This window comes from Rhea americana, unplaced genomic scaffold (assembly GCF_003343005.1).
Source record: "Rhea americana isolate MKP2758 unplaced genomic scaffold, rheAme1 scaffold_16, whole genome shotgun sequence".
Lineage (NCBI taxonomy): Eukaryota > Metazoa > Chordata > Aves > Rheiformes > Rheidae > Rhea > Rhea americana.
In genome coordinates, this window is record NW_028185705.1 from 8,064,565 (window position 1) to 8,086,433 (window position 21,869).

At 42.9% G+C, this 21,869-nt stretch overlaps 1 protein-coding gene across 1 annotated transcript in view; it reads right to left on the reverse strand.

Moving 5' to 3' along the window:
- The window catches only part of PTPRG (protein tyrosine phosphatase receptor type G), a 342,342-nt gene that overhangs the window by 66,500 nt on the left and 253,973 nt on the right, over positions 1 to 21,869 (reverse strand). Inside the window, exons 10-14 of the mRNA XM_085300014.1 lie at positions 16,135 to 16,319; positions 14,006 to 14,114; positions 12,101 to 12,150; positions 9,060 to 9,849; positions 873 to 1,005 (exon numbers count right to left, since the gene is read on the reverse strand). Of these exons, the coding sequence (XP_085156140.1) occupies positions 873 to 1,005; positions 9,060 to 9,849; positions 12,101 to 12,150; positions 14,006 to 14,114; positions 16,135 to 16,319 (1,267 nt within the window). The remainder of the gene's footprint in view (positions 1 to 872; positions 1,006 to 9,059; positions 9,850 to 12,100; positions 12,151 to 14,005; positions 14,115 to 16,134; positions 16,320 to 21,869) is intronic.

Below are 21,869 nucleotides of genomic sequence, written 5' to 3' on the forward strand. Positions count from 1 at the left end.
AGGGTGTCTTTAAAAATAAATTGGTAGGCTTTTAATTGCTTCTATAAAGATGATGATCAATGGACTGCTATTTCTAATCAAAGCTACTTCTGTGTCCTGTCTAATCAGATTTTGAAATAATTCCTAAATGGTCACTATTGTAGGAGGCTAATCCTTGGTAAATTTTCACTATCAGACAAACGAGGTAGCATCGGGTTCTGGTTAAGGCATATGAAGGTGTTTCAGGTTTTAACTTACCCTAAATCAAAGTGAGATGGATTTGTTGATGCTAACCCTAGACTCCACACGGAACTGAAACCATGTTTGGTAGAAATGAAGGCATCTCTTCAGAAGTGGCAATCTTTATTTTCATGCCATGGTAGGCATGAAACTACTAAACACTTCACCAATGTTAARGAACTCCTGCTTAGAGTACTGCGATATAATGCGAGGCAAGGTTATCCCCCTTTCGTAGAAGTACAGTCAAAGCAAGAAAGCGAACTCGTTACGACGACACAGGGAGCTATAGCAAAGCCATACATGGAACAAAGTCCACTTTTCCGGGCTTTTCTCCCATGACCACCTTTCCTGAAGGTCAAGTAAAAGATATTTTCCACAGCTATTTAAAAAGGGCTAATTGTAGAAACATTTGTCTGCATTACAGCTGGCTCTACCAGTGCTATTAACCTCATTTTCATGACACAAAAATCAGTATCTGAGACAGCTGAATAGTTAACCAATACTGCTGTCTCAGCACCTGGAGAGATATCTAATGCATCTATCATGATAACATTAAATAAAACAAAAAAACACAGGGCCGTATTAAAAAAAAAAAAAATCCCAGATGTGTTTTAAATCATGATCAGTTCCCCATCCGCAGAAAACAGGCTCACCTCCAGTAAACAAGCACAGCAATCAGAAGAATGAGGCACACGAAGGTCAGTGCTGAGACCACAATAAGCGGGATGATCCATTCCATTTTACCAGTAGAAGGTCTCGTGGCCATGCTGGAGCTGTTCTTGTCAGCTGTGTATTAAACACATAATAAAAATAATCACTAAATGGAAAAAAAGAATTATGTATGGAAGATGTGTAAGCAAAACAAAATAATTTGTCCATTTTACATGATATGAGTAAACACTTGGAGCAAAGACCTTATAATTGCAGGGTGGGACTCCATTTTTCTTTCGTCTGAGACATTACAGAGTAAAAGTATGGCATGTAATAGCACATATGGTTTGGATTTTACCACTGCCCATAATTACAGTCTCATATACAATTTCATGACTCTGTCGTCCAAGCACCTATTATCAGATGTGGAGTACCCCACTGAGTCATTCCACTACAACAACAAAGTAAACGCTTTTCTCAGTCATCAGTGCTTGCAGGTAAATGCACTCTATTTCTCARCACTACAGGACAGCTCTGTTTGCAAAGCTCAGTGTCATAGTTTTCTTTAAAAATAAATTTCTTAGTAACTCTTAAAATAAAAAAGAACTTCAACATGTTGAGTGTCAYGTCACGTCTTCTGCTAAATTGTTACAATCTGGTGAGTTACTGCATATGAAAGCACTTTTTGGCATACGGATTGTCAAGATGGATGGACGGATGGATAGTATGTGCTCTAACTGACAGAAGAAATCATTACTCTGCAGGTTTTGAACAAAATTAAAGTATGGTCAATATCCTGAGGAGTAACTCCATTTCACTACTTGCATGACTCCTACCACTATGTTAAAATTACTGTGTCATACATAAGATTAATGTCTAGAGGTTCTTCAGTATTGGACCCCATCAAAGTAGACGTTGTATCTACATTTTTTTTCAAAAGAGATCTCATTTGTGGAAATTCATGTAGACTTCAAGAGTAAAAGCTTTTAGACAGAAAGGTAAAAGAGAAATACAGAAGTAAATTCTGCATTTCATTCATGTTACCTAACAAACAGGTGGTAGTTGYTCAATACCTCTCACAGGATGTAATGGGAAAGGATTTGTGTAAACAGCTTCGAATCTGAACAAAGACAGAAATGTACACACTTGATTTCTACTTATTAGCCCATGTGAGTCTTGCCATACCAATGCACTTCCTTGTCCTCGTTCTGTATTGTATTATCATATCTTCTGAAACTCCTGCAAATCCAACCATAAGAACATAATTGCCTTTTCACCGTAGGCAGGCAAAACACAGATAATTGGAAGTCACCAGATGTCACATAATATGAAGTCATACTCTATTTTAATAGCATTTAGATTATACTCCTCCATAGGCTGGAGTAAAATTCARCTAACATGGAAGTAAAGGTTAATTGTAAATGCTTTTGCCTGACTGCTGAAAACGGAGCAAGGCTACAGGCTGCTGCAAGCCCWGCAAGAAATCTTTCTAGTTTTAAGAACTAGGCTGATGGAGGTAATGCCCTTTAGTAAGCAGCCTAAATGAGGTGCTAATCAGAGGGCTGTTTGGGAGAAGGGAACGTGCACTGAGTATAGAACTGATCAAAAGATGAGTAGCCAGTTATCTCCARCTTCAGTAAAAAAGGCTACTGAGGTTACCGGCAGTGCAAACTTTGCAGAATAGGCATATCATACTTAGAGTACATAGCAAGCCTTCACAGCATACTAATAACAGCCAACACACCATTTTTAAGACAGGTCTTTGATTTCCTTGACTAGCAAAGAGTAAGGAAAAGAACAGGCTCAAAATTAGAACAAAAGCTTATTGTCTGTGTTTGCAAAACTTGCAGAAATCATAAGCCCTGAGGCATCAGTTTTTATCAGTGCATTTCAAATCATTTAATCRGATGAAAAAATTAAGCTGGTGAAGTAAGTGTTATTAATCAGAGTGGTAAAAGGGTCAAAGCAAAACCACACAATGCAATAAAACTTACTAGGGCAGCCAAACAGTCCCACCATACAGAACAGATGTGCCCCCATACATCTATTACGGTATTGCTTCGTATCTCTCCAAGGACTGTATTCTATTCAGTTTCACCTCCACAGATTTCAACACAAAAAACATATGTTTCCAGTTGCATGGAAAGAAAATTAAATTCCACTGTAAGCACAGCATGGGCTAYGGTCCCTATACACACTATTACATTCTGCAATGCTCACGGTGCTCCCCTTAGCCTGCTGTGGAGAACGTGCTTATCCAAGCCTGCCAACTCCCTATACCACAGGTGTGAGGATAAGGAAGTGCTCAGTAAGTTGAGTGCCAGAACAAATGCCTTTCATGTATGCTGACAGCTGACCCTGAAATTCCAGTTGGGAATGGCCAAGCAGTGACATGCCTCAGAAAAAAAGATACCATTCCTGTACTGGCTAGGAAGAGAAAGTCTTAGGTGTTTTTCTCTGCTTAAGAAAAGTGTTTAGAGACCTTAACCAAACCAATGCCAATGAATGTTGTACTACATTGACAGTCGAGGATGGAAGAACACAGCGGTGCATCTGGACCGCTGCTGGGTGTCTCCTGAGCGCCACAGCAGAAGAGCTTAAGAAAGGCAGCGCTCTGGTTAAGAAGAAAGAGCCGAGAAAAACACATAYACAAAAAAGATAGAACTGGGCCTTTATATCTTCCTGTACTTGTACATGAAAAGATATTGTAAAATCAGAAATAATCAGCATTGCACTCTCTTTTCCAAACCAAAAATGTTAAGCCTCGGTAGCGCCAATGGCATATCCTTGTAACTGTCTATGGTGGCCAGTACTGTGGCAYAAAAATGCTTAAAAAATGGACTAGGAAACTTCAGCTTTGCTAAAAAATGTAAAGTTTCCAGTGGCATATGCCATTATTGAATTAATTCAGTTTGCCTTYTACTGGCTTGGAATTCATCCTTGTAGGAAGGAATAAACATGATTACAACATATCTGTTTCAGGAGGTCCCATATGACAAGTTCCAGTGTTGCTAAATTCACTCTTGGAAAAATCCATACCTATCATTTTTMCCATCTAGTTCAATTTCTGGCCCCAAGAATATTAGAGCCCACTGGGACAGCGAGGGGTGCTTTGGCAGCGAAACTCATGAACAAAGATCAGGGCACGAAAGAGGSACCCAAAAACTACAGAAATCTACCGTTTTGCTTGGTAATTTGGCTCCTGAGAACAGAAGCCTGTTTATTTCCCATAAGTAACACTGCTTGCTATAATAAGCAATGGTAGCTTTTTACTTTGAAACTTCCCTTTATCACCCCTTGACATTGCACAAGCCGCCTGTACAAAGTTCTGTTTGTTGTACCATTAGAGACACGGACAACCACCAYGGCAGTACAAATGCTGCGAATGCCAGAAGCAAATCCCCTCTGCAGAGCCGTCTCGGAGAGCCGGCCATTTGGAAGAATGGCACCTGCTCATCTTTGCTTGAGTAAATGAAATTACAGACTGACAAAAAGCTATCAATTAATTCTGAAAATTAATGCCGGTCATACTATTTAACTATGAAAAGGCAAATTTTTTTTTTCCTTTTGTTTTCCTTTTCTATAAAATGGTATCACCTTTGACACAAGTTGACATCAGTTTGCAGCCATTTCCTCCCTACTTCTTCAAAGGCATTTCTGCAGCACTCGTACTTAGCGGTTRTACACAACTAAGCATGGCTTTTCACTGTTTCATAAACAGATGCCAATAATGTTTAATCCTGGTGTCAGATAACTGAGATTCGCACTGTTTACACAACCCAAACCTTCTCAATAATCCAGTCCTTTTATTTACAAGCCGCTCTGCTGTTTGTTCCGAAGTTGTCACGCGAAGCGGCTCATGACACCACATGAAAACACAGCTTAATAATCCTTGCCATGTATGCAGAAAGAAAAAATTACACAGATGTTTAATTATCTTAACGAGGTTATCCCCCAAAGGCTTTTGTAACCTCAGACCTGGCGAAGATGGTTCTAAAAACCAAAATTCACTCCTGGTTAAAGGCATATACCAGGCCTGGAATTTACCATGTGCATCATGACCTGCCTACAAAGCCTCTCCTGGGAGAAAGGCAGCACGAGCGGGGAAGTGGCGAGGGATGGGGGGACCCAGCCGAAGCCTGGATCAAACCCACATCTCTGTTGCTYGTCGTCCCAGCTCGAGGCCCGGGCGAAAGCCACAACTGGAAACACGCTCCTTTGCTCACACGCATGCAGGAAGCACATTCACCCGTTCGTTACCCCCAACCAAACAAAGCGTCTGCTTAACCGTCCAGCACAGCAAACCGAAATTCCACCGGGTAATATCTGCTCCAGCCTGTTAAAACTGAACCATGCTGATTTTCTTTTTTCTTTTTTTCCCTTTTCTTTCTTTTCTTTCCTTTTTTTTTTTTTTTTCTTTTGGTAGAGCACCATTTTAATGGTCGTTTTTCTAATTTTCAGGTTTCAGAGGCCCAGACAATGCTGAGCAGCTGCATGTGTAACAGTTGCAGATCAAAGATACAATTAGCCTAATGCGGGCAACAAAACAGAGAAAGGGATGAGCAGSAAAATGAAAGAAGGGAATGCAAGCAAGCGCTCAGCGGCAGAGGAAAATCATTAGTGCTGGCCAATACCACCAGACAAGGAGAGGCCAACACCATTTGGAAAATAATGACATGGCCTCCGGAGAGGTGTGTGTATGTGCCTGTGAAATAAGCACTAAAAGAAAATGAGCCTTGCTGTACTAATTGGCCTCGCACTTTCCCCATAAATTCTCATGTGTTCCCTGTTCTCCTCTAATCATCCACGCTCATGAGTACTTCTCCGTTCAGTTATCTCCTTACAACTGCTAATTTGATGCTCTATAATTAATTTTACAAGTGTACATTGTTATGAAACAATTTTCTACTCTTTAAAACAATTAAACTTTCTCCTCGCAAAAACATTKTTGAAACCCTGACAGCTTTTTTAAAAAAATGCCTTCCTGGAGAAACAATGCATCCAAAAAAGTTTCTGCCCTCTATGGGACTTAATAAGCTGCAGCAGTTTCCTTCTGCTCATTTTGGAAGTGATCTTTACCTTACCTGTCCCAATGCTCATGAATGATTTTAAGTATTTTCAGCAATGGCCTCTCAGCTTTGTGAGTCGTTGCCCCAATTTCAGGCTCGCCTTGTTGTGAAAAATACTGAAGGCCCTTGCTCACAGGAGGAGGTCTTGCTTATACCTGGAGTTTCTCTGAAGTCAGCTACTTGCATGAGCGACATTTGGTCTGCTTGTGTGAATAATAAGTTTCCACATTACCCTGCAAAAATTAAGCTGAAGGAATTACTCTTAAGGTTCGTTCTGGTGTTTGGTTGACAGCCACTGCTACAGGCACTGGTTTTGCTGGCAGGTGTCTTCAGCAGACTAGGCCCAGCCCTGGGGCAAGCTCCTTCTCCGGCATTCACTCCGGCAGTACTCCCACCAGGCCTTACTCAGGCCAATTTAATATAGCATTTAGGCAAATCCCTTGTAAGGCAGATCTCAGCAAGCTGCCGCTGGTGCCTGGGTGGTAAAGATGCAAAGAGGAGAAGGATTTCCCTGAAGAGACTTGGAAGCACAAGAGCCTCACATCTGGTACAGAGCGATCCAGGCAAGAAGCCTCTTCCCCTAAAGCCTCTRAGAAAAAAACTCCAAGTGTTCCCAGGCAGAGCTGAAAAAAATGCACCCTTCCCAATGATGGGACAAGAAGTCATCAGGTTTGTGAACAACCTAACTTTTCCCACCTGGATGTCAAGGAGAGCAAATGAAACTCTGCCCTGGGGGAAATGGCACAAACAGGCCCTTCTTAGTCTCTGAATTCCCTCCCCTAGCCCCTTTGCCTTCAAGCTCARTAAACTGATAGACCTGGAAGAGTCTGTGAAGCTGAAAATAAGCTACAGTTTCTTCCTTGTATACCAGGTGCACCTCCAGAGATACAGCCAAGATGTAACTATGACCAACTTGGGTTAAACAAGTAGCCCTTTTGCTTATGCTTTGCCCCTGCCAACATGTGCAGGTCACTTTAGATTTCACTTCCCATACATGGGAACCTGATTTGTTTGACACAATGATCTTACAAAGTTGTCCTCTGTCCATGCAAGCATGGAAAAACCTCATTGCAGAGGACTCTGGTCCCTTCAAGACCGATTGTCTTTGCATGTAGTTTTCAAGCCTCCAAGCTGAAGGGCAACTTGCAGGTGAATAGAGCTCAAAGAACCTCTCTAGTAGCAGGCAAAGCTGTGTTGAACCACTTCCAGTGATAGTTCTCTACATGCTAAAAGAAAACTGAAACCTCTACAGACAAAGGAGTACAAGTCACAATATCCAGTAACTACTTCTGAGCAATATTAACAATATTCTCTAACTCCTCTTTGATTTTCATCATCTTCATCTTAGCCTCACCACAGAAGACAAACCAATCCAAATTGCAAACCCTTTATCACTGGCCAAGAAGCTAGAGCTACCCAATTTTCCTTCAATTTACATTAAGCTGAGAATAACCATCAAGACTGTTTGCTAGGGCTTATACAAGGGACATGGAATTTGGGTCATCTGAGAAACTGGGGCATGAGAAACAGTGAAGCAGAAGGCAAGAAAAACTGAATAAAAGTATTCAAGAGGCAGGCCTACCCAGACAGATCAAACTGTCAGGGTTTGAACTTACATGGTGTTGAATGCTTACTCTCAGCATCACAACACATAGCTAGGACAAGTTCCCTCCTTCCTGATACGAAGCTGATGAGGGTGAGAGGCATGTTGAAAGCTGCTTGTCAGGCATTTCAGACCATATACAGTGGGAACACCAGACTTCGAAGAAAATTTCCAGGTGAAGAGGAGAAAACCAGCYATGTATTAAAAAATCAGGAAAATTTGGTATGGGTTGCTTGGCTTCATCACTGTTAAATCTGTTCTTTAATAGAATAATTAACATTTACAGCATTAGTCAAGTCAGCTTGTCTACAATAAATGTTATTAAAGTTTGGATTTAGCTTTGTATTTTAAAATTGATTCTGAGCTATATGTGAGAGCACAATGTCTGCATTTGTGTGTTAATAAATGTAAGGACAAAAATACTGGATTTTTTTCACAATATTTTAACTCTAGAAGAGCTTGGATGGAAAAACAAAATGACGAAAGAGCCTATAGATTAGCAAAATAAACAGTAACAGTCAAAAAAGAACCCAAAAATGTGTACAGTCTTACAAATGTTGCAGTAATACATGTAATTGCTCGAACTTGCCCTTGTTTCTGAATCTCAGTCGTGCCCCTGCAAACAAATCTATATGAATGTATTTCATTTGTTCCTGTGCAGCTAAAAGATTTGTTTTCCTCGCAGGTGCCTGGTGGGCAGAAATATGTGCATACGGCCTGGACTTTCTGCACAGCAAGTTGGGAACACCACCAGACATCTGTTTGCATAGGTCTGTGCAGCAAATCCCAACCCGCTGGACTTACTGCACATGCTGAGCACCTGTGTGTGCTTCCAAAAGGTCATATTCACTGTGCACATCCCGAGCAGCTGGCACTGGTTGACATGTACAAGAGAAACAGTAATTCAGGACAAATGTAGAATACCCACAAATTCTGCCTGACCACGGTTTTCTTCAAAGGAGGAAAAGAACTAAGGTAATCTTAGCGCAAAAGGTGCCTTGTATTGCTAGATCAGAGCATGTAGGCTTTGTGGTGAGAAATCTGTCAGTTATAAACCCGTATCAGGGAGAACATCTCAAAGCCGAATCAGGGAGAATCCTGCAGATAAACTAAATTAGCTTATAACACACATAGCAACCTTCCCATTAAACACCAGCTAGGCACAGCAACCACTGCTCCAAATTAATTTCACAGCTGTAGTCTACCATGTTCCTCCTTTTGTTTTTTAAACAAAAKTCTTCATGTAGCATGTTAACGGTTAACGTTTCTCCAGACTTTTCTAGTAACAAGCACAGGTAGCGTGCATCTTTCCCCCCCAAAATTAAAAGAGGATCCTCTCCCCTCCTCTCCCCCCGCCCCCAGTAGCAGTTTGTGGACTGGGCCCAGCAATGACCTGCTCGTCGGGGGAAACCAGGCACTGCAGCAGTGTTGCATCTCCTGGAAATCAGTAGGRAATTAGGTCTGTGTCATCCAACAATCTTACAGTGGGAAAAAACAGTTCCCCAGAGGTCACTCACCTGGGTTGATGGTGATGAATTTGTTATCTGAGGGGTATTCCTCTGGAAAGCGGTCCTCCTTTGGAAGAGGTTTCCTTGTTGTCTCTGGTTTTCGTGGGCTCTTGCCCGGGGAAAGTTCGTCGGTGAACACTGACGGCACTTGGGTGGAGGGGAGAGGCGGGGGCTGGGGCTCTGCTGCTGCAGAAGTCTCCTCCGTGGGATGTCCATCTGTTGGGGCAACATTTTGGTTTTGCTCTTGACCCGATATGGTTTTATTTCCTTCCTCCCCAGCAGTCCTATTGGGGGCACCAGTGGCTTGCGGCGGCTCTGTGCTATTTCGCACGTCCGCGGCGGCCTCAGTCGCTCTGCTCTTCTCCTTCTTCTCCGCGTCCTTTTCTTCCTCTTCCTCRTGCTCCCTCTCCCCATCCTCACTTTCGCTCTTGTCGTCCTTTTCTCCCTCCTCCGCTCCCTCGCCGTCCTTGGTCAGCGCCGCGTCCCGCTCCGGTGAGGACGTGGCCTCGGTGGCGGCCACCACCGGCCGGCCCGGCTGCTTGCTGGGGGCCGCCGCCGCGGGGAGGCGGGTGGGCCACACGCTGCTGGGGAAGGAGGAGATGCCGCCGCCGCTGAAGCCCAGCCCTGCCAGCAAGGTGCTGGTCACCACCGAGGCCACGGTGGCCTGGCTGCCGCTGGAGGAGGGCCCCATCCCTGTGGCCATGGACACGAAGGAGAAGGGGAGGCCGGCGGAGGTCCAGGTAGAGGAGCCGGAGCTGATGGGCGCCATGTCGGCTGAGGAGGCCGGTGAGGCGGTGGGCTTGAGAAGAGGGCAGGGGAAAAAACACAGCGGAGAGCATCAKCAGGGGCTTTCACACACACACCATGCCGCTCATTAGTCTCTCTAAACGGAAGAAGTGGATTTACACCAGCTGGATGCAAGACCAAGCCAGGAAAAGCACAAGCCACCGAGTCACAAGGCAAGCGATGATGGGAGGAAACATCCCCGCGTTTGCCATTTCAAAGCAATCATTATAATCAAAGTCCCTTTATTCTTATCTTCATTTTACAGCGGGGCTTTCTCCACCCACATCGCTGGCTACTTGTGAGTAATGTTTCCTCTCGGGGTGGGGGAAGAGCTGAAGATGTTTAATGAGTTTAGCGGCATTACTCACTGCGCTCTAATCCTCAGAAGTTTAAAAATATGGTGTTACATAAGCRTCATCCAAAAATACGAGCTATGCCATTCCCGTGCGGGCAGGGCTGGTGGGCCCGCTCTCCGAGGGAGCTCTGGGTCTTCCCACGCACACTGCTAAGGCCTCAAACAGCACTATTTTTATTTGCTTCTGAAATCAGCATTATTATCCTAAGGACTGGTACTGCAGCAAGCAGCAGCGTTGCTCTCGTTAGAGAAGACCTGCTGCAGGTGCAGCTGGGAAGTCGAGGGCTTGGAGGGCATCATGAGCCTTCCTGCTAGCCGAAGTTGCCAGGGCAGCTACCGGCATGGCTGGACCGTGGTGGTCACACGTGGGCTTGGTGTGCCCCATCCTGCAGCACTCTCCCTGCTGGTTAGCTTAGTGCAACTAAGTGCATGCATGCTCCGTGCATGTAAACATATGCTTTCTCTGAAATAAAAAACCCCGGTACACATCTTAACAAAAACCAAGGTAAGTAATTCACCTTCCTAAATTACATGTGCAAAAAGGCACTCAGGTTAAGGGAGCTGGCTAAATACAAGGAGTAATTCTGCAGAAGAGCTCGAGTCAACATCTCTGCCCGGGCCACGTTCCCTCTCTGACTTACTCAAATATGTCTCATGTCACTGACTGCATCACCAAGGGGACCATGAGCTGCAAATGCACACACTAGACATGGACAACAAGAGTTACACAGGTGCTACTCAGCCTTGAACACAACCATAAAATGTCTCTCTATTTTTGGAGCGACTTTGTAATTTAACAGTATTTCTGCATCTCTCTGCCATTCCTGGTTTCAATCAGGCCATGTAGTTGAAATGCTGCAGCAAAACAAGAAAGGCTGCTTTCTCATGTTATTTTTGACCAGCTGCAATCACAGAGAACCTGAAATCTCAGAAGAAAACCTGTGCTTTAGAGATTTCCAGCCAAAACTTTAAATGAGGATCTGAACTTCTGGATGCTTATCAGTGTGAACTCCTAAGGCATTGTGAGATTTGCTTTYCTTTGGCATGTATGGTCTCAAAGCTAGATTGARTATTAAAATTTGACAGCAGATTTTGTACATCTAGAATACCTCAATATATCATTAAAAAAAAACATTAATCATTCAAATTCAAGCTCTGTCCGTGTTACTGGTTTACTAGGGAGCACATCAACCTAAAATGGAATAAAACCAAAAATAATATTCGTAGAGAAAATTCGATAGTGTGAACTCAGCCCACAAATTTGACTGAACAATTTAGTATACTGAATGCCAAGAATTTAAAGTTATGGATGATTAATGTTAAATAACCAGATGCTTGCAAAACTGAAGCAGTGTATTCCAGTATTACAGTAAAACTATCAACATTTCTGATTCTGGAATACAACAGCCAGCTTTAGTGACTTGTTACAGTCTCACCTGAATTAAAATTAAAACAAGACAGCTTATTAAGGCTTCATGCACACAACAGCAGATATCCTTAAAGCACTGGAAGAGCAAAGATGCTGTATGTGAGGCCTGATTCTTGTTACGTATGTACTTCTGATCATACAGTTAATAAAAGAAATTAAATTTATTTCCACTGTCATTATTAATATTACATATCCCATCTWAATGCACTTAATATATATTTTGGAAGTTTTTCATAGAATCATAGAATCTAACAGATGATTCTCCACTGSTTAAAGCTTCTTGGAATCTGCTGGAAAGCCAAAATCTCACCGATATTTTATGGGTTATGAAACCTTCTGAGCAGGGTTTAAACCGCCACCACCCTAAGAAATCACTGTCCCACCACAGATTTACAACATCATGCTGCCACCTGGTGGGAACGCCACCACAAATTACAAATGCCTGTCAATTCACTGCAGTGATTTACATCCACAACTTACCACTCCTGTTTTCACAATTCTGGTCCCCTCGAAAATTCGAGTAGTGTTAGCTGAGAAACAAAGAATAACAATACTTAAGCGGATGAGGAAGGGAGAGAGGAGACAACAGCGACATTGCATTACAGTTCTTGCTAAACAGTTGCTCAACATTGTTATGACTAAACATGCCAAGAGAGAAAAGAAATGGAGGCCTGCAAATGAACTGGTAACCACAGACTTGGCAGGCAAACATCAGAGAAGGCCTGTTGCATGCAGCTAAGTCCAAAATATGATCAGTTTTGGTAGTGTCAGTCTGGAGAAAAGTCAAGCTTCTCTAGATGTGTTGCTTGATATCACTCACTGAACTACTCATGTCTAAAGATGATTTGTTTGTCTTTAATTACTCAGGACTAGAGAGGCTAGGCTAAGTCCACTGTCAGAAAACATATGTTATCCTTCAAATCCAAGTTGGATGCACTGTACCGACTCACACAAGAAACTGGAGTAGCTGAGGATAATAACTTCTTTCTGCCCTTATGATATGCTATCTTTATTTATTGCTATTTATATTGAGTACAACAATGAGACGAGAGCTCAGATTTTTTTTTTAAAGTTACATCTTTGGAACAGCAAAAGATTAGAAGAACATCTACTTTTTGGGAAAATATGGAAGGAAACGCATCACCTACTCATACTGTAGAGGTGTCCATCACTTCCATTTTTTTGAATGAAAGGCTTAAGAGCACAAGGAATATTTGACAAAACTGTCAATAACATTTTAACTTTAACTAAATGGTTATCACAGTCAAATTTCAGAGAATCTTTCCCTTTTACTATCTGCTGAAAGAGGCTAGAATCACTAATACACAGGTTATTGACTCCTGCCTGGTACTTAAACTGAACTCCAAACCTCTCTGCTAAGATACTAAAAAATTGAGAGCTATATAAGAGATATTGCTTGGACAGAACAGTTCTTGTTTGATCCCTGTGACACTGCTAATACTGTGGCATGTACCAGGGATGCTGGAACAGAACTTAACTGTGTCCACAGCTTGACATCCTTCAGAGGCTAATGATTGACAAGTTAGCACTAAAACCTGTACATTTTCCAAAAATCTCTTAAAAATGCTGCTTATTATTTTTTTTCCATATACAGTATAATACCTAAATGATTTAACTCTGCTTCACCTTAAGAATTTGAATTTTTAACTCTATACTTGTTTTGTTTCTCTAATACGCATTCCTAGGTTGACATTTCTTAGGAATGTCATGGGATGAGTGCTCTCAGTAGAAGTGAATTTTGCCCCTACCTAATAAAATAATCAGAAGTAAATTCCTGGTGAGAAGCAAAACTTTGATATTTAGAGAAACCAAAAGGATCAAGTTCTACTGAATCTCAGTTTTACCATACTTGTCAAACACACTTCAACAGAAATCCATGGCAACTGACAGTTTAGCAGCCACTTCTTTAGCTTGCATTTAAATAAGCGTGTTTTGAAAATCGTTGTCGTTGCRCACACAGTAAAAACCTGAGAATCCCAACATGTGGTTGTCAAGGTGGGACTGATCTCCTTTCCCCTTTATGTAAGACAGCACCAATCAGACTCTCGTTCTGCTATAGCTGAGCCTCTGATGCATAAGCAGTCGCTGATGAATTTGCTTTACAAAGCTAGTGAAGAAAAGCTATGTATTCTCATAAGAATAGACAGACCACTTCCAACACAGGGGTGTGGGCAAACCATCATCATTAGAAAGATGACTCTGCTAAAGTCACTGCCYGCAGTTTGAAATCGGCATTGTCTACATGCATTCAAACATCTTCTGAGATCATTCCACAACATATTGCACTCTGCAAAGAAAATGTTAAACACACACACAGTCATTTAATTTAAAAATACATTTGTTTGTTTGTTTGTTTGTTTTTACCTTGAAAGAGCATTGTCTGGCTAAAGTCACTACGCATTTCATTTCGGCAAACTGCTTGAACTCTGAACAGATAAAGGATGTCAGGTGAGACATGGCTAATGATGGCCTTCTGTTTAAAAAAAATAGATATTATTCAGTTTTTTACCCCCACAGGACTGTCCACGATCAGTTTGCAATATATAAAGCATTGTGCTAACACAGGACATTTGTACCATGTAAGACAAACTTATTTCTAATGGGGAATAGTCACCRTTCTCCTGGGAGAGGAACAGGTGAAGGTCAAATGACTTCCCTGGGATCCAACTGCTGCACCCAGATTCTGCTGGCTCTGCCCATGGGAAAGAAATGAGCATGTCCCATGTCTGCTCCCATGTCTCATGTTTGAAAGTCTCTGMTCTCCTCAGAAACCCTTAACCTCAAATCAGTCAATCTCATAGGTATTAAAATGAAGATTTTACAGGTGGAGGTGCAAATTCCAGTTACTACCCTGAGATAAGCCCTGAAAAGTCGTTACATGTTCAAACCCACTGTTTATTTTGCAATAAACTRGCTAAGGTAATTAGCAGGTGAYGGCCCGTAAGGCGTGATAGCTCCACACYTTGGGCTGYGATGCCCCTACACCCTCTTAAACCYGAGACACTGCCTTGCTGCCTTCATGCTGCTCCTCTGGGTGGCATTTAGTCCACAATCAATCATTTCTTGTCTTGAAGTAGAGAGCACTGGTAGCCRCATGGGTCATTTGAAATACCTTTAGGTATTTAGGTGAGCCCTTTAGGAAAACACTGTCTAGCTCTGTTTCAAGATAGGACAGCCCAGCTGTTTCTACCAGAGCWCTGAAAGTGGATTGCACTTTCCTCTGAAAAAGTGTTTCCTTTTTCCCTTGCCCCCAAAGCAGACTAAGCTATCGTTGCTTCCTTAACCTCCAAGCTCTACTGCACAGTACAGRGGCTCACTGCAATTTATTTCCAAGCTATCGCTCCATCATATCCTCTRCACATTTGATTATTTCTTTTACATAAAACAGGATGCTGTCACTGTGCCCACATCATTTTTGCTGATTAACACTCTCCTCCTTATTACTGATTAAAAAAAAAAAGTCCCTTAAGAGTGTGGAGTTGCAACAAGAGAGAGGTTACAATACATCATAACCTTGGGTGCCTTTCAATAGATTCCTTTCTGATTTTGTGAGGCACATCATTCCCTAATGTGACCCAGATAACAATGTCTAGTGGGGAAATTGAAAATATAAATGGAAATGAAGTAAAAGAATCTTCATCAAAGGGAATAAGAGAAGTATTATTGTCTAACTGATTGAATGGGCCCAGAGGACTGTGTATTTGAAAAAAAATACGATAACAGTCATTAGGAATAACACTCTGTGCTGCTGCATTTTTCATGTGCATATACAATTACTGATTTCATTATTCTAGAGGCTTTCTTTGATTAACAATAAACGGAGGCCTTTCAAACCTGAATATGTCACTTTGATTTTATATGCAGAGAATGTTAAAGACCGGTACAATACTTGCTTCCACTTAGACAAGAATGACAAGCAGATCAAATTCTAAATGGAGGGGATAAATTGGTATTTCCATCTATGTCGGAAYCGTCTTGCTCTTCTCTCCCTTTCTCTCACAACCAGACTGAGGCAACGCTCGTACAGACCACTCTACAATAATCTKCCAGCTCTGACCATGCAACTATTATTACTGGCAGCACTTACTGATCAGAAACTGTTCCAAAGCCTGCAAGGGGCTACGCACAGAGACAAACTTGATTTTGGAGGATTAGGCCTCTACTGTGAAAATCTGAGAGCTGAGCAGGAGCCAAAAGGTATTCAGAGTCTAACTATTTTCTGAGCCATCTACTTCTCAGCAACAGTACATGAAAAGATGTCTGCAGATTTAGTCCTTCATACACTCACATAAACTATAAATTCGCACTCTAGCGTTTTGGGTGTAGGCAATCTTTAACTAATGCTGAACATTTTAAAAGCAATTTCTTGAAAGTCAAATACTAGCCTATCTGTAATGTAACAAAAGCTTTCCTACTCTTCTTCCTTCTGCTGAGAAAATAACACTATAAGGACAGCTCAAGACATAAGTCAATGGTTTATGCTGTGGTTTTACCAGGTCCTTGTCACTGTCCTTGGTGAAAGTCTTCTCCTTTTCGTCTTCGTTTTTAGTCCAACTGTAGGAGATCATGTAGTTCATGATAGGAGGGTGGTAGACTGTTTCYGGTTGGTTCCAGGTTACAAGCAATGCTGTTCTGTTCACAGGCTGCACTTTCATGTTGACAGGAGGAGTGCTGCAAGCTAAAAAAGAAGGAACAAATATGAAGCTCTCCCAAATAATCGAGAGAAAACAAGGAAAACTGTACTTCACTCTAACAGCTAGGGGTTTTTTAATGTCTTGCCTACAGTAGTAGCACAGGCTTCAATCCACTGAGACTAATGGGATTTAATACCACCTGCAGCTGCTTTCTGCTCTCCAGAGTAAAGGAAATCCATTCTCTGGAGGCAGGTTGCTACGTTCTCAATTTATTTTCAATTCTGACATTTGCAMATATACTTTATCTTGGTCACTTAATAACTCTGCATGTGTACCTTCAGAAGTCTACCTAAACCCAAGCTGCAGCTTATCTGGACTACTGCCTCCTGTCACATGAAGAGGATAAAAATCCTGGCCTGGTTTCCTGGGCCTGCAAATATTTGGAACCTCTGAAAATGTGACGCCACTGAGTCAACCTTTTAACCCAGCACACTTTTGCATGAGCAGAAAATTACTTTATATTCCTCCTTCTACACATTTCCCCTCATAGCCTCTAAACCGTTGGTCAGGAAAACCTTACAAATCCAGGAAAGAGCAGCACTCATAAGGCAGCCYTTGGCCACCTCACTTTCCTAACAGGTGCAAGAGCCCCTGGCTGGCCTCCGAAGGCTGTGGCTTTCCGTCCCTGTCCGCAGACACTGGAGGTAGGGGTTGCTCCTTGGCCAGGGTGAAGACGATGGGCTCATCAGCAAGAGAATGGCTTAACTAGAGGGAGAAATACAGCTTCTGTTTTCTTTGGATGCCAAAACCCAAATCTCTCCAGGAAAGACCAAGCTGGGGTGCTAACCTGGCACATACGCTTTGCAGTGCTAAGAAAATACTTCTGAAGCGACTGAAATGTAAAGGTCAATGTCACGAACGAAGAACACTAGATGGCACTCGTATGCTACCTATAAGGTACATAATGCATTTTCTAACTATAAAAGAGTGCAGATTTTTCTAAGCTTTAAAAATCAYGTTTAAAATGTACAATTCAAGACAGATTCTCACATTTCCTTTCCAAATATAAACTCTGAACCAAGCAAAATCACTTGAAATGATTCCCAAATGCATGCGCTGTGGCAAAGGAGCTGGCCTCTTCTGCCAGGAAAAGTCAGGGTGTCACCCAGCCCGTCACACTGCCGCCGTTTGCAGAATTATTTTMCCCAATACTACTTTTCCATTTAAAGTCAACAGAGTTATCTTATTTGCACTCTGCAGGTAAGTGACAGGGTGCATATTTGGACATATTTCACTTCTAAAGGGTCTTGGCTGCACTGAAGGGGAAAAATGTCTATTCCTAYGCCTGGAGTTTCAGACTGTTCATATAACTAACTCTGCTGTTAGATGCTGAAATAGCTATGGTTCTAAAATAAAAATGATTAAACTCTGTAAACACGAATATTACCAGTACAATGGAAAAATACCTGTCAAATGCATTTGTGCAGTTATAACTCACATTTTGTAACTAGCCTGTACAAAGTAAGGAAATAYATATTACAGAAGTACACATGGGTCACCAGGATTGTTTGTGTTTGCTCCTGTCAGGAGTGACAGTTTTACAGTTTTGTAGCAGATCCTTATGCTCAGCACAGAAGGATCCAGCAAAGCAAACCCTGCAGTATCTCTAATCACTCGTTTATTGACAAAACAAGTAAAATTTTCCATTTATGCTGAGCAGAAGGGACGAAACCTGCATTCTGCACACAATGCCATGAGGCCATGACACTGCAGCCTGCTGCCTGCTAACTCCCTCCCTCTGTCTCACTCCTCTCGGTGCTGAGCCTGCAGACCTGGGGAGCAAAGCAGAGAGACAGCAGCGGCAGCCTGGACCGAGCTCAGAGCGTGCGGGCACGCTCCGGTGGCTGTGCAACGGCCTCTCTGCCAGGCTGGCACAGTGGGGCAGGCAAGAGGGGGCAAGGAGGTTGTCTGATCTATTCCTGAAAACCTCCAGAGAAGGTGACTGACTCCACATCTCTCCACATCACACAGGCTTCCCCGGGCTCCATGGTCCCTGCTGCTAAGGAAGCTTACTACACTCCCATCTGCCTACCAACGACATGAAGGACAACTGCTCTCCCTCCTCTTTGCAGAAGCAGTTTGATCCTATTCAATGGTACAGTTCAGTTTCCAACCAGAAAAGAGAGCAACTCAAACTAACCCCTCATGCATGGTCCAGAGCTGTTGCTAGGACTTAATAGAGCTCTGTGATCCTTGGTGTGCCTCTCCATGCTCACGTCCTTCTGCTGAGACAGTCAAATCACTTCTTACTTATAGCATCGCTTATTGATAATTGCACCAGTAAGTCATAACCTACTCCCTTCGAAGCCCCTTGTCATTACAGAATTACTCTTCAAAATACCAGGCCAGTCTTTACCGTTCCACCTAATCAAAGCCTACCAAAGCCTATCAGAGATGGGAGCCCAGGGTGAAGGACTTGCCAGACTCGGAAGAAGTTCTATCCAGCCTATCTTCTCCAGAAGAATATCCAGAGATTGACAGTTTTAAGGTGCTTGAGCGTCAAACTGTTTTAGAAATAATTCAACCAGGTAATCTTTCCAAGAGATGTAATGAAGAGGTCTAACTTAATTGCAATGTTCCCTGGCACATGTTGACCCATTCTCTAGTGAGCTGTTTTCCAGACAATAACCCTACACCCTGCAAGCGAGAGGAGACTGTTCCCATCCTCTACTCCATGTGACTCCTCATCACCAGCTTTGATGCAACTCAGAATAGTTCATGACACTCACAGCAGCAGGTATTTTCCAAAGGTAAACAGGAGACCTATTTTAGAGGCTCAAGTTAGGAGACCCTCCCTCCATGAYGATGCAGCCTGATCCAAGGTCACAAACAGCTTTAAGCAGCTGAGTGACTCCAATGACTTCACTAAGATGCCCAGTAACATGTTTTGTCTGGGACCACTGCATGACCAGGACAAACCATGTTCACAGCCAGCTAAAAGGAGATTGAATTTCCAGTTTCACAGTAAATAATATTACAAACTTTTTATCATTTACTAGGACTTTGTTCCAATTATTCTGAGACACATGGGAAGAACTTGCTGTAATTAAGTAATAACCAACATTTTCTGTTCAGCTGCTATTTTTTACAGCTTTTGAATTGATGAATAGGCAAAAAAGAAATCTTTTTTTTTATATGAAATGAAGCATATGGTTTATTAATTTAACCAAACCTGATCAGGACACAATGGAATAAAAAAACCATTTGATCCAGTAATTCAATTTGATGATTTAATTAAAGTGATACATAATAATGTAGCAAATGTCTGAAAGGAAAAAAAAAAAAAAAAAAAAAAAAAAAAGTAATGAGTTGACCATCTATAAAACAACTGGCATCTTCTGGAGATCTAATGTTCCTTTCGAAATTCTGTGTGCCTTGGATTTTGGAAAGAAGATTAAAAGAATCACTGACTCCTCTTTTCTCTCTCTCTCTCTCTCTCTCTCCCTCCCTCCCTCCCTCCCTTCCTAAATGCTAAGAAGCCTGTACCGATTTTGCAAAGACTGCAGCTGAAGGACAAACAGAGATGCAGAAAGAGGCTGAGGTGGGGAGGAAGAAGTTTGCTCCTCCAGATTGAATCAGAATACACTGAAGAGAAACACAAGCTTTTTCCCTCCCCTCTCCCCCAAACTAAATAAGCAAACAAGCCTGTGAATTAATGATTGCTCGAGGAAAAAAAAAAAGGCAAAAAAAGGAATGAAAACCAAAACCCAGCAACATTTGACATTGAAATAGCAGATCTCAGTTATTTTTAGAGAAAATGTTACTAATGCTCTATGTTAAAATCTGTTCTGATAGAATAATGAAAATATGCAGGGGGATCTCTGGATGTCTTGATGTGGCGTACGGCAATACTGAGTGGAGATACCTGCACAGGGCACCAAAGCCGAAACGGACCCGTCAGCGGACGGGTCAGCCCTGTGCCAGGGCTAACTGGTGCTGYGGGAGGCAGGAGAGCCGGGCTGGGCACGGGGGCGAAGCCTCGGCAGCGCGCAGTGAGCGAGCACCTTCACGGTGTCGGCGACGTGTCTCGCGGCACGTGCGATGCCCTCAGCCTGTTACGTCTTGGAATAAAAAGCTCACAGGCTGACAGACAGGGATAAACTGTGCCGGACACCTGGCAACGCGTTGGCTCCTGCCTTTTGGAAACGTCCTGCAGCAGAGGGAGGATTGCACGGGTGCATCCGGAGGGAGRCACAGGGACCTGACACACGGCAGCCTCAGCCGGCATCTCCGGCTGTTGGCCGTGCGTGCGGCTGTCAGGGAGCTCGACACAGGCGCTTCGCTGCAGATCATCTCACYGGGGAGGGCGGGGGGCAAGTCAGCCTCTTGGCTAGCCTCGTCTTCCAGGGCTCGCTCAAGCCTGGAGAAAACCTGTTTGCCGCTCGCAGGCAAATGTAGCACGCTAACACAGCCCTAAGTGCTGGCCAGGCCAGGCTCACTGCAAAGAATTATTTTCTTATTGTTAAAAACATTCCAATGGGCTGGAACAAACAAAATTAATTTAACAACTCCACATTCATCTCTCCCATAATTTGATTTCTATGTTGTATTTGGCTACGTACCCTCCATGAGGCTTTCCTAACTCAAGCCTGATAAAGCCTAATCCAAAAGCTCCTGGCAGCTCTATTTCAGAGGGCTGAAAGGAAAAAAAAAAGGGGCCTATTGTTCAGCAAAAATTAACAACTGGTATTAAGATACACCTATCACTCTGGAAAGGACATAAAAGAGGATATGACAGCTTTTTTTCAGCAGCCTAGAGAGAAATGCAAAACCACCAAACTTTCTGGTATTTATCATGCTTTTTGCATATGCTACCTGCAGTTATAAAAAGAGCTATTTAGRGCAGGTTTGAGAGAGCTCAAGAACTGAATATTGAGTTATTTCTTGTATATCTTCCTCCYGTAGCACAGGTGCCTCATATGATGAATCCAGTGGTACTGGGCTCAGAGCGATCTATAAAATCATCTAAAAATGTTTTAAGTTAGCTCTTCTGTGCATAAAAATGTCACCACTTTAAAGGCAGTTATTTCTAGCTGTGCTATGCCCTCTTTTGGAAAATCCCACTCTCTCCCTCCTGCTGCATGTCTCCGCAGTACAAAGCTGCCGCTCCTACACGTGCGGTACTGTGGGATTTATTTCGTGTGATGAAACTCTGACATTTCCCGCACAGGAAAACATCCCGAGTCCCTCGTGCCGAGACGCATGGGGATCTTCCGAGGCAACGCGTATGGGGAGGGAGAAAACACATCCGAATCAAGCTGCAGTTTTCTTGCCATTTTAAATAGCAACTTGTGAAGCTGCTCAAAGATCTTGGAATAGCTCTTGGGAATACAGAGTAACAGATAAATAGTGAGGAAAGGGGCTGCTGTAAGGCGGGTGGGAGCCAGGCGGAGACCCGCGGGGCTTCCTGCGGGAAGAAGCAGCACCGAGGGCTCTTCCACCAGCCGGATCGCAGCAGAGCCCACCTAAAACCAGCAGGATGCTTGTGCGAGCCCTGCTGAGCCACAAGTTTCCTGGCTGGTTTCAGAAAAGCC